The sequence below is a fragment of the Ixodes scapularis genome, unplaced genomic scaffold (genome assembly GCF_016920785.2).
Source record: "Ixodes scapularis isolate PalLabHiFi unplaced genomic scaffold, ASM1692078v2 PGA_scaffold2__306_contigs__length_199485367, whole genome shotgun sequence".
NCBI lineage: Eukaryota > Metazoa > Arthropoda > Arachnida > Ixodida > Ixodidae > Ixodes > Ixodes scapularis.
In genome coordinates this window covers 112,793,509-112,809,134 of record NW_024609857.1, presented here as the reverse complement: position 1 = coordinate 112,809,134, position 15,626 = coordinate 112,793,509, and the positions used below count along the sequence as shown (strand labels likewise).

General features: G+C 45.8%; 1 protein-coding gene across 1 annotated transcript in view; it reads right to left on the bottom strand.

Annotated features, from left to right (window-relative positions):
* LOC8027406 (peroxisomal acyl-coenzyme A oxidase 1) overlaps positions 1-15,626 on the bottom strand; it is a 55,414-nt gene that overhangs the window by 21,510 nt on the left and 18,278 nt on the right. Inside the window, exons 9-11 of the mRNA XM_029982513.4 lie at positions 12,726-12,916; positions 10,947-11,111; positions 8,282-8,387 (exon numbers count right to left, since the gene is read on the bottom strand). Coding sequence (XP_029838373.1) covers positions 8,282-8,387; positions 10,947-11,111; positions 12,726-12,916 — 462 coding nt within the window. The remainder of the gene's footprint in view (positions 1-8,281; positions 8,388-10,946; positions 11,112-12,725; positions 12,917-15,626) is intronic.

Sequence of the window (15,626 nt, the reverse complement as noted above, 5' to 3'; positions counted from 1 at the left end):
TCAAAGCGAGTTGGGGCTGGGTCCAGAAGCCCACGCGGCAGAACGGACACATCCTTCGTCGCAGAATGACTACCTGCCAGCATCTTCCAGTGGAGAACAAAAAGTGGCTGGTGGAGTCTCAGCGCGATGTCGTTGAGCTTAGGCACGAAAACAATTACCTTCTCGGCCAAATCGGAAACCCAGACGACATAACCAGCCCCACGAAGGTAACAATGAAAGAGGCAAGGGACGTGCTCCTGCTGACGACAGGACACGAGCACACACGGTTCACTGTGATGCTGTGCTGCACAGCCGACGAGTGGAAGTTGCCGCCATACATTGTGTTTCGCCGGAAGACCATCCCCAAGGGCGAGGTGTTTCCAAAGAAAGTGACCATTCGTGCAAATTAAAATTGATTTATGTACGGGGCAATTGTAAAGGAGTGGTTTTGGACGGTCTGGACGAAGCGACCGGGAGCAGACTTGAAACTTCCAAACATGCCGGTCCTAGACTCTTTTAGAGGCCATATTTGCCCGGCAGTGAAGAAGGCCATCCAGGAAACAGGCACGGACCTAGTCGCTATACCTGGTGGTACGACCACTCGGCTGCAGCCCTTGGATGTTGCTGTCAATGAGCCGTTCGAGGTCTGCATCGCTGCGTCCTTCAAGGAGTGGCTGGCGAGGGATGACGCCGCCAAGACCCTGAAGGGACGTCACAAGAAGGCTCCCTTCAGCGAAGTTGCGACTTGGGTGAAGGACGCATAAAAAGACCCACCGGTGGACATTATTTGGACCGGATTAAAAAAGGGCTGCGTCTCGAACACTCTCAATGGCACCAAGGATGACGTCGTCTGAGGTGCCGAGGATGCCGGCAAAGCATGCGATGACAATGACTTCTCCGCGGGCCCCGACGACGACGCAGCATGTGGCTCCAATCGATGAGATTTAAGCGACCACATCGTTAAACATTGTTAATAAAGATTTGTCTTGAAAAGTTTTCTCCGTTTTTCTCTTAAGAGGGGGCGCACCTCAGAGCCCCATAGAGAATACATGAGGTTTTTCACCAAATTAAAAAAATTCTCACATAATAACGGCTGCGCGGATCTTCTTGAAAATTTCGGCTTTAAAGACATTGAGTCGTTATCGAGACACTAAGCGCAACAAATGTTTCATCATAAATTTAATTATATTCTTTAAAAAATCATGAAAATGGTCAAAATCGGCTAATTCAGCACTCTTGCGTTCGGAGCGAATTTACAAAATTATCTAAATTCAAACATAAGAAGTATTGCGCTTAATGTCTTCTAAATTTATTACGGAATCGAATAATATTCAAATTATTCATGTAAGTCGATTTGTTCCGTAACTACAGCAAATATAAAGAACCAAGGTGTCGGTGCTTGTTTTCGTCGTTTTTAAGGTAACTCTCTCTCCCGTGCGGTGGCGCTCGCTGTCCACGAAATGCGAAATCGTCCGTTCGGAGATTGGCCGGATCGGCACTGTGCGAGGTGTTCTTCCGCGGCCGTATTCCGTGCCCGTATCCTGTTTCATTCTGCACGCCGAGGCGTCAGTGTGCGTGTCTTGCTTTCCTGGTTCTCGCTGGGTAGGTCTCAGTGTTTTCGCAAGTGGCAAATTCACCTTGGAGCTATGGGTCGAAGACAACCGTCCTCTGGCAAGCGGACCGCGAGGTGTTCCACAACCTCGCGGTCCGTCAACGCGTTGTGCTTCTTTCTACTTATTTTTTTCTTTTAAAAACGGAATTTTTTTTTTTTTTTTGACGCAAAGTTTTATTTTATTGTTATCCTTCACACAAACGTCCTTCGGCCTTGGGGTCGTGGAAATCGGGGATGAAGCGTGCACAGAGTAGAACGTTGTTTGCCTCCTTTTTATTTTTCAAGGACGTCCTGTGACCTCCGTACGATTCGTGGTCACCCCAAATCTAACGCGGGGAAAAACGGGTCGCCTGCTCTGTAGTCAGGGTATTTCTAGGGGAGGGTGATAACTCGCTGTTCTTCTGGAAATTAACATATCACCCAAAAAGGTGACATGGGTAATGATTACGGTATGTTTTTTCCGGTGCTTATTTTTTAATCACCAGTGTATTATGGGTTGAACGTCTTGTGATGACGCTAAAAAGTGTTGATAACCAAAGAAAAATGCGATTGGACAAGAACATTTCAAATTTCCAATTCTATTCACATATCCATTACGCTCTTCTCGTGGGAGCATCTATCCTGACGAAAAATGCCTAAGTCATTGAGCTGTGAACGCATACTCAGTGTAGAATCTTTCGGCCTAGAGAGGTATTGCGCACGCTCGAACGCGCTTCACAGCCCAGTAGACGAAGTTGGTGGCACCCAGAAGGCGAGTTTTTGAATGGTCTGTAGTAGGCAAAAGAAACAAATAACAATCAACGCATATCAGCTCTTCAAGCGAAGAGGCGTGTTTCTAAGGTCAATGGTTCCGGACGGCACTAATGTTGTTGGCGTTGTCGTAAGATGACGTCAGTTCATACGAACTGACGTCTTACATCTTACGTGATCACGTGACACAAACACGTCATCTTACATGATCTCGTTACACGAAATGACGTCATCTTACGTGATCACGCTGCACGAAATGACGCCATCTTACGTGACCACGTAACACGTCATCTTGTAAGTCAACCTCTCCCCACAGCAGCGCGCTCCGCGCTTTCCGGGCCCGTGCAGTGCTGTAGTCGAAAGCAAGCTCCCTATGGCAAGCGAAAGCTTCTGAAGTCTCACATTGAGAATACTCGCAAGCGACCGTCTGTGGAAGCTTCGCACGTTGAGGTTTTTGTTGAGATCGAGCCATCGTGTTCCATTAACTATAGTTGAAGTTATCGTTCAATAAAGCCCTAAAAAATATGAATGTAGTTGGTGTAGACATCAAGATCTAATCAAAAATGTGGTTTGACGTCGTTTAATTAACGTGTATATACAAGTGTAGAAAAAAATGAGTTATTTGTGCATAGATGTTTAAAAAAGTGTTTATTATTCGACATAGGACTTTGGAAGAAGGATGTGTTCAGATTTTTCTTCATGAGCGCAAATATACCTAACGCAACAAATAGTGACGATTTCATCGTCCTAGTGGTTGGTGAGCAGGTGATTTCTTGCTCGAAACAATGATGCCATCTCATAAACCAAGTTCTGTGACATATGCTTTTCCAATGTCTGGTCACAATTTTGTAAACCTTTCAGTCCAAACGAGTATATTTCTGTTTGTTTTTGTTAGCTTAGGAGGGGGGTCACAGAGCCTATCTTTTTGTCTTCCTCTAGGACAGACGTACAGAGTTATACCGCAACACGCATCTGTGGAGCACACAGAGCTATCGCTCTCCTGTTGGCGGTACAGTAGCAGACGACACAACGCAGCTCCGTAGTCTATCGAGGGCACGGCTAGCCGCGGCCCGTAGCGCGACCGTTCAGACTAGGGAAATGGTTTTGAAGAACCGAGAAATGGTATCTTGTGTACAATAATCACATGTCGTTAGTATACTAGTATTCTACTTGCTAAGCCAAATAAATATTTGCAGCTTGTGAGAATATGTTTGCGTGACGATTTACCGTTCACACTCCTGACGGATGTTAGCGAATCCTTCATGTTCGTGGCTCGCAGTTATCGGTACCCCCTCGGAGTGACTTCACCATATATATTTTTTTCTTGCTTGCAGGACACCATAAAAATCACAAACACGCGAGAAAAAAAACATCTTATGAGTACGCGTGATTTTGAGCTTCGCAACTCTGAAGATGCCCGGTAAATGTCGTCCAGCTTGGGAAGAAACTAATCCTTTTTGTTGGAGTTTGACTATTGCATGCTGGCAGCTCGTTTCCGGTCTGTTTTGTCTATACTCCGTTTCACCGTAATTTGGCAACCCTCAGTCAGAGCTGCTGTGAGGGAATCACAGTCGCGGAGCAAAGCACGTGACAGCTACTTTTAGGAGCAGTTCTATGGCACCTGGAGCGCGTCTCCGACTGGTGTGTTTAGCGTCTTATGCTGGCCATACATCAAAAGTGGTCCCGAAGTGCAACAAATGACGTCACAGAAGACGGAGTGTCACGCTGTTGCATCTCGCGATCCTGGCAATTCATCGTAGAAATGCTGGCGAAAACCACGAGGGAACACGAGTGTCGCTGTCGTCATGGCGTCCCAACGAAAAGCAATTATACAATTTCGACGTTTTTGTAATTCGGTAATTTAAATTACTGTATACAATTTTTAAGAAAATAAAGACATCATAACCAAATAGGAACTTCCATGCTAAAACATGCAGTGCGAAGTAAAGACAACTACTATCTTTTTTTTTTCTTTCTTGATGTCCACAAAAAAAGGCTATGCAGCATCGATCCTACCATTTTTTTGTGTTTTTTTTTGCACATTATGTGATGTCCTTTAACACGAAAGTACCGACGTAAAAGCGCTGTAGAGACAATATAAAAACAAAAATTTAAGTGAATCGAGCTTTGTAGTGGAACGGAAAAAAATAAATAATTAACGACTTTTTACGGTAAACACTTCACCTCTAAGTAGAACTTTAAAAAAGTGACGGTTACGCGCTTTCATGCCCATTTCAACAAAGTTGGGAGAACGATGTATTGCATCTTGTGAATAGACATGTGGAGCAGCATGTTTATGTTAGAGGCATTGTGTGTAATCGCTGCGCAGTACCTGCCAAAAGAAGATATTATTTGAGCACAGTCTCAACCGTTTCCGTCTGTGTGTGCTACGAATACAGCAACTCTTTTCGTAGAAGAAGTGATTAGGAAATGGCGTGCCCTTGATGATACGATTGTGATTATAAAATAAAATTTTTAATCAGCCAATAATTGCGACCTGTCCGGTCGCCTGGAACCCCGACAACAACTATCGTTCTCTGGAAAGTTCATTCTAATATTTACACGTTTTGTGGAGTTCATCGAGCGAATAAGAATGTTCCAACAATGAGCTAAACCTACACGAGTTCCCGAATCCAACACGGCGCTTTTGAATTTTAGCGCCGTAGATAGTTCTGCGAACAGTGTATACTTCTGTGCAAATATTCGTCTAACAGTTTTGCAACGTTGGAAAGCATCGGAATGATTTAGAATCACAGCGGAGTTGATACTCGGGAAGACAGGCACTTGGGAGAAACGGACCGTGGCATTTGAGACAGGGGCACAACCGGGGGACAAACGTGCTACAATCGCATACCCTTCCAAGGTCATCGCATGGGCGACCGCGCGCGCGCCCAAGAAATCTTTCTTTTCTTCTTTTTAGGGGTGGTGGGGGGGGGGGGGGGGGGGGGAAGGGGAGTGGTGTAGGCGCTGATTGTCTTCCTCCTTTGTGGCTTTTGACAGACGCACAACGAGACTGGCAGAACAAGCGCATGATTCATTTCTTTCGATGGAGGCGTTCTGTCTGTGTATGCGAACATGATTTTTTTTTCCCCTTTTAGTAGTTAGTTGTTCTTGCCTTGACTCGGGTCCCAGTGGGTGCGTTGTCGTTGTATGCCCACTATTTTTTTTTTTTTTTTTTTTAGTTTATGGTAGTTTTTGCGCTGATGGGGTATCAAGGTAGACAAAAAGAAGAAAAAAATTAAATAACGCCTCGACAAAAAAAAAAAAAAAAAAAAAAAGTTGTTGCGACCAGGAACGTTTTCAAAGCGATTTTAGGAGCCTGCAGTGTTACCACAGGTGCAGGATTGAGAGCGTAACCCACGCACTTGAAGAGAAGGGGAAGCTCTCGTCTTATTGGAACTCTCTTTTATGGGTTTCCACGTCGCGACTGTCCTTCAAAATCAAGTGTCATTTATTTCTCGCTCGTGGCTTCCAAGTACTGGAAGCCACGACTCGAGCCACAATAGTTTTGCGAAATCAAGGTTTCGCTGAAATGGATAACACTCACGTACAGTTCGACGCGCAATACCTTTGCCGTATTGACTCGCGAGAGATGCCCCCAAGATGGCTGAGTATGGCGGTGTTCCAGACCTAACATCTAAATTTTGTTGCCTTACCTGTTACTATTTCGCGCCCATTTTGAGCCATATTAAAATGAAAGCGCATGATGAAATAAAAATGACACTCGTTTTCCGCTCGATGGAAATTTCACGCCAGCTCGCTGTCTTTGCTGGTACCTTGAGCGTTTCCCAGCGATGCGGAGAGTTAAAAAAACAAACAAAAACACGTACGATGGCATCTTTTGCACACTCATTACTTCTATAACACTGAGCCACCTCGTATCCTTTTGTTTTTCTTTCATGGTACTAATTTCTTTCTGCGCATTACGGCTGTTACGACGCTAAGTCTGTCTGCCCTTCGAATTTGAACTTAGGCTCAGATCAGGGACGAACCAGTTTAAATCAGGAAAATATAATTAACACTGTAGCAAAGTAAATCTATCATATCGATCGGAAATACGATTTGGCACATTCCATCTGAACACATATTGTGCACAGCGAATGCAATAGCGAGTCAGCGTGCAAAACGCCGCCACACTGCGCTACCATAACATCCAAGCGATTTTTGCAAAGCACCGAGCACGGAGAAGAGAAAACAGTTATTCATTCACATAAACGAAGCAAATTTATTTAAAGCCCAGACACTCCGTACGTCCAATCTAGCTAAGGTTATCAATAGACTCGACCATGTCATTTGTCGAAACAGATAAAAGATGTTGGCAAAAATGATTAGACTGAATAAGTGAATCTAACGGACGTATTTTACCAACCGACGGTCGCGCGCCTTCAATACCCTTTCCAATTGTCATTGCGCACCTTGGACACACTTTGGGGAGCAATGCATATTTACATCGCCGCCCGAGGTCTCCATTGAACGTGTAGTGCTGACCCAAAATAAAATGCTAACCTGACTCTCAATCGCTCACCGCAAAGGACGATTTCGAACAGGCGGTACTGTAGGTCACTTGAGATAAAAAAAGAAAACAAGCTATAGAAACGAGCGTCGTAAAAAAGGGGACCGGCATTTTTATTCCTACCTCCGAACAGAAACGAGCGCCACCCACTGCATCACACAGCGCAGAGGCCGGACTCGGCCACCGCGCGTACATACCAAGCGCGCGCGAGGGAGGGAGAAACTTCCTCCGCCGGGGGAACACGGCACATTTCGGGATCTATTTCACGCAGCGGATATTGCGGGCCTTTTCACACCTCGATAGTGGCGCCATCTAGAAGTTGCGCGTTCAACCACGTTTCGAGCCGCGCGCCATCTGGTGGCTGAAACGGACGAATAAATGGAGGTACCGCGCCCTCTTAAATACTAGGGTCAACCTATATTCGAATATTTTCTTTTTTTTCTTGCCGAGTTGAACATAGGGGGGGGTCGGCCTATATTTGTGCTGGACTTAGAATTGAATAAATACGGTATGTTCCTTTGAAAAATGTACAGCCCTTCCACTTCATGTGAAGATAGAGGACCAGCGAAGCTGTTATCTTTACGTCTAAACAATGCCTAGAGGACGTCTAGGACGACCTCAAGGAAGACTTCTTCGACGACCTCAAGGACGACGCCTAAAGGACGAACTCTAGGACGACCTCTAGGACCTCTAGGACCTCAGTGATGACTTCTAGGACAACCTTGAGGACGTCTAGGACAACCTCAAGGATGACCTCTAAAACGAACTCGAGGACGTCTAGGACGACCTCAAGGATGACTTCTAGGACGACCTCGAGGACAACGTCTCGTATGACCTGAAGGACGACCTCAAGGACGTCTAAGATGACCTCAAGGTCAACATCTAGCCTCCTCTAGGATGACTTCTAAAACGACCTCGAGGACGACTCCTAGAGAACGTCGTCCTCAAGGACGATTTCTATAACTACGCCTTGAGAAATTCAGCCTTTCCACTCTGGTGAAAAGCAGAGTGGAAAGGCCTGGAAAGGTTGCCGCCATCTATGAGCGACGACGGAAACCGGACAACTGGCAAGCCGGTGGTCTGGTTGCCGCCGTCGCTAATAGATGGCGGTAGCTGTCAAGAGTTTTGCGTCAACATTTATTTGCCTACGGACACGATACTGGCAAAACTAGCCCTTAACAGCTCCGCTATAAAAAAATATTATGCAATGGGTTAAGAGCCTTTATTTAGGGGAAGCACCTAGAAAAGGCAGAAAGGCAATCTTTCTAGAATCAGTTACTCTAAAAAGTGTACGATGAGGTAGGTACCCTGCCCTGAAATGTAACATTGCAAAACGCATTCTAAAGAAAAAAAAGAAAAAAAAATCTGCATTTTAGTTTATTTGTTTGCACCAAGGTTTCCAATACTGCTTTGTAAAGTGTGGTTACCTTCGAGGCGATTATCAGGTCGACCTGGCTGTGGTTCCATGCAATCTCAGGAGTCAGTCCAGACTTGATCAGGCTCTTCACCTTTGCATCGGCCCTGTGCACTTGTCTGTTTGAAGAAAAGATAGACCGAAGTTGCAAACCCACCCGACACTGCTAACGAAACGCGCCGACTTGTGAGTCTTCTTTTGATGTTTTGAGATTGGGACAAACGTAAAGGTGACAACGCAGCTACGCTCCTTGCATCATGTTGCAACAAGGAAGGCGCACGAATATCCGGAAGAAAACATATGGAACCGCCGATTGAGGTCACCATCAAAATATTAGTGTCATTAAAATGCCTCTGACAATCCAAAAAAATTGTTTATTTTTTTTCATGCGAACCAGTAAATTATGATGTTAAAGCAACGTGCTCTGTAGAGTTGCCCATTTGCTGGGGAACAACAAAAGACAAACCAAGTCAATCTGAAACCAGAGGGCTGCGACGCCCGAGACTTGCCATTAGTTACTTAGGTTCCTTCCCTCTGAAACTATGCTTTTGGAGTTCCTTTACATAGATTTCGAAAACTCACGTCAGTAAGCGAGACATTTCTTGCCGATGCGAGCGGATATGACTGGTCAACCACTCGCATCGTATTTTCATATTAAGCGAGTTTCAAATATTAAACTGAGGCAAAACCGTTTTAGGGGTGAAGCTCCTTAGGGTCCAGCCTTTCCGGAGTCCGTGCTCACATCGATTGCACTGCCTCTGGGATCGGCCCACTTTAAAAAAAAAAAATGTACGCCTGCACGGGGGTTTGAATTTAGGACTGCTTGCTTACGAGGCAGATGTCGTAACCACTACGCTACACTCCAACGTTGCATGTAGCCGCTCAACGTCTATGCAGGACAGGGCACTGCGGTCAAATGCGTATATAATCGTGTTAAACTTTGCATGCATTGGCTCAACGTTTATAGACGAAAGGGCGCTGCGGTCAAATGCTCAACTGCGTACATAACCACGATCCATACCACACATTCTCTTTTTGATATGGACCGTTGACTTAAGCAGTGAAGATGCGTTTCCACGGCTTATAGCGGATCCAAGCTGATCTGCTAGAAGAACCACTGGCTCTGCATTTCACCGACCATAAAGCAGTAATAATGAAGTCGAAACGCAACCCGGAGCTCAGCACTACCTATGAGCAATAGAAAAAAAAAATCAGCACCATCAGCACTACCTATGAACAATAAAATCAGTATCATCAGCACCACCAGAGCTTCGCCCCAATCAACATCATTCACCACGTGGAGATGTGTCCATTTTTTTCTTCTCTTTCAAGTTACAGCGTTTTGCACACAAAATAAAAGTTGTTATACCTTTATCGAAAAAATGATCGAAGTGCAGGTGAGCTGGTGCCTATGAATCAAAATGAAACAAGGATTGCTTGCTTTTTTTTCTTTTTAAAGATTTTGTGTTTTTTTAAGTTTGCACAGTTTGTATGCGGGAAACCTGGTAACTTCATGTGACATTTTTCTTTTATTTCTTTGTGTATCTGTGTGTCAAAGGGCTTAGTTTCGATGAACCGTTTTGGTCAGGTTTTCTCCTAGGCCTCTTGTTATTGCTAAGGTTGAAGCTTGGGCGAGTTCGTACGACATACAAGACTACAACAGCGCAAAAAGACGACGGACCGGATGAAGGAAGACACAGACAGAGCGCCGACTCGCAACTAAATTTTATTGGGGGCAACAGTGCAATATATACATGCACAGTTGAGAACAAAAAAGGAAGAGAATTAGTCTTTTTTTTTTTTCCAACTGTGCGTGTATATATTGCACTGTTGTGTCCAATCAAATTTAGTTGCGAGTCAGTGCTCTGTCTGTGTCTTCCTTCATCCAGTTCGTCGTCGTTTTGCACTGTTTTAATCTTTTGAGTATCTCTTATTATTGTTTGCTACCTTGGTGTGTTTGGAACAAACTGGATTAGAATTTGAGCCACCCTGGAAACAAGGATTGCTTATTTTATTTTTTTATGTGTAGGCGACCCTGGGAGAAGCGTTGTATAAAATAAATTTTTGTTAGCCGAGTTTGATACGCTTGTCTGTCACCTTTCTTCTAATTTTACCCGAGTTTCCTTCCCAGTCTCAGGGTTTAAACATCATGATTATTGCATCTTGGCAACAATGCAAGTGCGAGATACCCATCGGTTTTGCGTGGCAGAAAAGAAACGCCACTTTAAAGCTTTCTGGCATGATGTTAGTGCTAAATTTAGTGCTAACGTATGCTAAAATTGAATACATTAACCTGAAGCCTCCTACCGTATCCCATGACTGCATGGTGTCTTGTGGTGTTCGACGCCACAGTGTTGCATGACGTGATGTCAAAATTTTAACGGGGAATAGCGGTGGAGTATTTCCGCTCACTTCTGACAGAGAGCTGCTCGCTAAGGATGCCATTAAGTGCCATCGTCCCCTCACTGCACTTGACGAAGACTTCAAGCCGAGCAGTTTCCTCCAAGACATCTAATAGATTGTGTGTCCATAAAATTTAGGTATGAATCAATGTCTTGTTGAAGGTCCCTTAAAGGCCAACATTTAACCGTGACAAGGTGGCACCGACCATGCCAGAAGAGAAACAGCAAACCAACAAAGATGAAGGCGCCCATGCTCGAGACGAAAGGCTGGCTTACTTGTATGCAGCTGCCCTGTAGAATGGCACCAGCTGCCTGATGGCCTCCCGACCCTTGAGCCTGGCGTTAAACGGAGGTACGCGTAGAGTGCCGGGCTCCAGAAGGAACCGGAAGGTGGAGTTACGGGACAGCTGCTGCGGCTGCGCCAGGCACTTGATCATGTACCTGCGACCGGAGAAGCCACAAGTCAAATTCCGGGGTTTCCCGTGCCAAACCGAGGATTCATTTCGACCGCCTGCAAGACTTTTGATATGCAACCAAAATCTCGGTTACGCGGCACCTTCATCGGAACAGGCTCCCTCCGATTGCAGGCATGTTGGCAGGGATTCGAACCCGCCATTTGGGGGTTTGTAGGGTGGCACTTCGCCTTGAAGTCAGCCGAGATGGCTTCGATCGAAGAAATCGTTGCACCTGCGAACTGGCAGGACGAAGACGACACCGATGCACGGTGCACTAAAAGACGTTCACTTCTTCTGCACCGCAATGTGGAGATTTAAATGTTCCCTTCTTCGAGGGCAAATCCAACCAAAATTTAAAAGAAGGCCAGAGTTGAGCTCGATTCCAGGCATTTGCAAAAAATACGGGAAATGGTGATGCCCCTTGCATACTGTTATGGTATTATAAGGCAAGATTGTTGCAGCCATACATCGTACAGAAGTAAGATAGCTACCGTACTGATCGGCATTAATTCATTGAGGTTTGTGGCATTTAGGATAATTGACTTCTTATCGAGATTTGCATACTTTAACTCTTGAGCTCGAGATCCAAATAGAAACTTAATGGGCGTAATGGGAAACCATGAACTCGGTCAATTTTGGAAGGATCTAAAGCGCATACTTCATTTTTCTAGGTCCCAAAAACGTATCCAACTTCGGCGCGCCTGCACGGTCTCTCCATTTTTTATCACCCGCATTTCCGCCCTGTCAGCCCCGAGACTGTAGCACACACAGGCAGTATTGGCACACTATCATGCCTACCATGGACTTCCTAATAATGCTAATGTGAAGGAAGAGGCCTCCCGTTATCTTGGTGGGCACGGCAGTTTGCCGGGGTGCGCACTTGACGTGTCCTTAGCCAATGGGACGGTTTCACGAAACGACTTTTCCTTCCCAATAAGTCACGTTCTGCCACAATGATGAACGGGGGTCCACCACTTTCGCCATTTGTTTATGCGAAGAAGCTCAGTTTTTGGCGTTGTTTCTGGCATCCGTGAGACAATAGAGCATGGTGACTAGCTCCATCGACAACCGAACCAAGTATGATTGGGGACGTATTTGGAGAGCATAAATCCCAGCCTATTCCCATTTCTTTCCTTTCAGAGTTGCCCTGGCCTCATCTAATAGGTCCTTTGTGGCAGTCGATGAGTCCCCTTCTCCGTTGCTGGCTAGTCTTAAGTGAAAATAGGGACTAGTATTTGTGTGAAAATCGAGTACCTTTGTATCACCGATCAGTCGGGCAGATGCAGTGAATCACGACTCAAAGGGACTCGACCGAGCTGGGAAACGCCGCTTCCGCGTGCAGAAAATCATACGGCGAAAGTTCATCAACATGGCATCTGGGCAGATTTGGAGCCGGAAGTGTGTCACGTGAAACCGCCCTATATTTAAAAGGTGGGGGGTGGGTGCTTGTCAGCGACGTGGGTGCATGCTCGGTATTTTACGGTTGTTACCCGAAATGCCATGTACCTCAACACGGACCAGAACGCCACCAATCATCTTTCTCTGCGACCGACATTGCGCGAAACCTCCGGCAGACGAGTGAACTGGGACTGGCTCTTACCGGGCAGCCTGGAGGTACATGACGGTGTTCTCTCCCTCGTAGGTGCAGGCGGCCACCGTGGTGGCGTACAGCCGAGGGAGACCGCTGATGAGGAGGAACCCGTGGCCCCCACAGGCCAGGCGGCACGTCTCGATGCCCTTGGCCGCCATGTCCGAACAGAAGGCCTTCAGGCCCGACGAGATGGCATGTAGCTAAGGGAAGAGGGACGACCGCTCACACCGTGTGCCACGAACTGCTCAGACAGACCATCAGCCAAACGCTTTGCTCGTGGCTGCGAGAACTCCCATGGCTTCCTCCCCGTCGGGCAATTTGTTGCACGGGAAAAAAACGCGGGCAACCTGATGAACTAACTCCATAATGATAAACACGAGGCTGGAAAAAATGAAAAAATAATGGACAATCACTCACAATGTTTCAAGACGTGAGCGAGTGTGTTTGGGTGGTTGACCATTTTTTTTCCCCAGCCTCAGGTTAGTCATTATGGGGTTAATAGAACTACTTTAACCTACTTGGCAGCAAATGCAGGTTGCACATAACGGTGGACTGAAGCGAATTTAGGTTAAATTAAAAAATATTCAGGACTGCCGTTCATGAAGCTGAAGGCAGCAACACTCGCTACAAAACAGTCTTAGCACAAAAGTTTACAACTTTGCTTAATAACACGGGAGACATAACAATCATAATCTGGAATATTTCTGGCTTGCAACAGTTGTCAGCACTGGCAATTCCGCTGCAAGCCCAACCTTTTGAAACTTTTTTTAATGCAGAATGTGCTCTATCAGCCGATTTCCACAGGGTTCTGAAACACCTTGGCTGTAACAACACCAAAAAAAATTGTGCCTATAAGGAACCATATAAAGACATCAGTCTCCCAGCAGGATTTCAACTCATCACCTCGAGATTACAAACCAAGTATTTTGCCGAATGAGCTATCCAGGCTCGGTGGTATGAACCACTTAAAGAAACACTGCAAGGAAAAAAATGTTTTTTTTTTTAACATCATAGTTGTAAACACATCTTTTAAATATTTTTTCACGAGAAGAAAACTTTCGCGTTATCTTTACGTTGTTAGACGCAATTTAGGTAGAGGTCACGACCTGCTCTAAGCCACGCACACCAATCATGTGCCCCGCCCATTACTACTGGATAGCCGAACACACTAACAAGCCTGGTGTCTCCCTTTCCCAACATTTGGCACATCTAGTCTGGTGTCTGACAACGCCTGCTAGTTGTGTGAACAGATGCGCAGCAGCTTTCGGCATCGCCTGCTATTTCACCACCATCTATCGTCGTCTGCCATGCTTGAAGGACACGGACATGAACGCTAACCGTCGGCGTCCGTTTTCGCCTTCGCCCGTCTGCTATTCTGCCCCCGCCTAAAAAAATGTTTACAACGCTCGCAAGATGCGACAATGAAATCGGCGTTCTAGTATTTCATCACGCGCGGGTGACGGTCCATTACAAGCGCCTGTCAGCATCTGCAGATGTGTGGTAAAAAGCGACGGAGAGAACTAAAAAAACGCAATTAAATATATATGCAGTCATTTCAGCTTTTACGTTCTTGTTATTTACTTCACATGGCATCCACGAGCGAGGTGAGAGAACGTTATGACGCACAATTAAAATGGGACGTAAAATTATTCCCTTTGGAAGGTCAGGTACACCGTAAAACCTGAGCTACATGCCTTTCAAAGTGAAATGACGGGAACATACCTTGACCAACTTGATACAAGCCGAACGCTCGTTGCACAATTCACAGAGCAGCAGGGCCGCTTTTATGGGAACCAACATCTTTATACAGCACCAACACGCACAAAGGAAGAAATCGAGCCAGATTGATCAAAATAGAGATGCTAGGCTCAGACCAGTCCCACTATGAAGACAAGCATCCACACAGCACTTCTGAAGGAGCATACTTGCAACAGTTGTTTGCTGAAAACCATGTCAGCTTATGAGGTCTTCCCCTAAACACCTCTGTAAACTACAAACGACCTGCGCTCTTAACAACTGACGAGCTCAACGAACTATGCTCCGTTCAGCCCTCTGCAGATGCCGGCAGCCAAGTTTGTTAACGTTTCAAACCAAAGCGGGTAAGGCAATCTCTGAATACATTCGAAAACAATAATGACTCACCATGATTAGTTGCTTCTCAAACATAAAAATATAGTCGATTGAAGTACTATTACGGCACGGAGATACAAATTTACAACCAACTTTTCACACGTCAATTTTCTCTCCAACCAATGAGACATAAGCACCTTGTAAACATGGGGCGGGGCTTAGCGAGCTGCGACCTCCACTTTCTGCACCTAAACTGCGTCTAGCAACCTAAATATTGCTCAAAAAATTTTTTGGGGGGGGGGGGGTCATTATATTTTTTTTTAAATTTTTCTGTTTTTCTAGAAGCAAATATTTTTTTCATTGCAGTGTCCTTTTAATTAAGAGTGAAGTCTTTGGAGCGGCACATGAGGGAGCAGTCGCGTGCTACGCCCTACTCTTTTTCAAGCGCGAGGTCACCCGATACGCTGACAGCGTCGGTATGGTGCCTGGAGCGCATCTCCGACTGGTGTGTCTAGCCTCCTATCCCACCCATACATCAAAAGTGGTCCCGAAGTGGCAACGAATGACGTCACAGAAATTGGATTATCATGCTGTTGCACGTCGCAATTTGGACGGTTGTTCGTATAAATGCTTAACGAGAAGCTGCAAGTAGCACACGCAAATGCGAGTGTCGCTGTTGTCCCGGCGTTTCAACTTTTGGCTGTCGAAGCATCTGTGGACTGCCAGAGTGAAAGCGACCTGCAGCAGAACAGGCACCTGCCACATACACCACAGCTGCTGGGACGCCACCAGGATCGCAACTGGCGACAGCATGACACTTCCATGACGTCATCAGGCAGA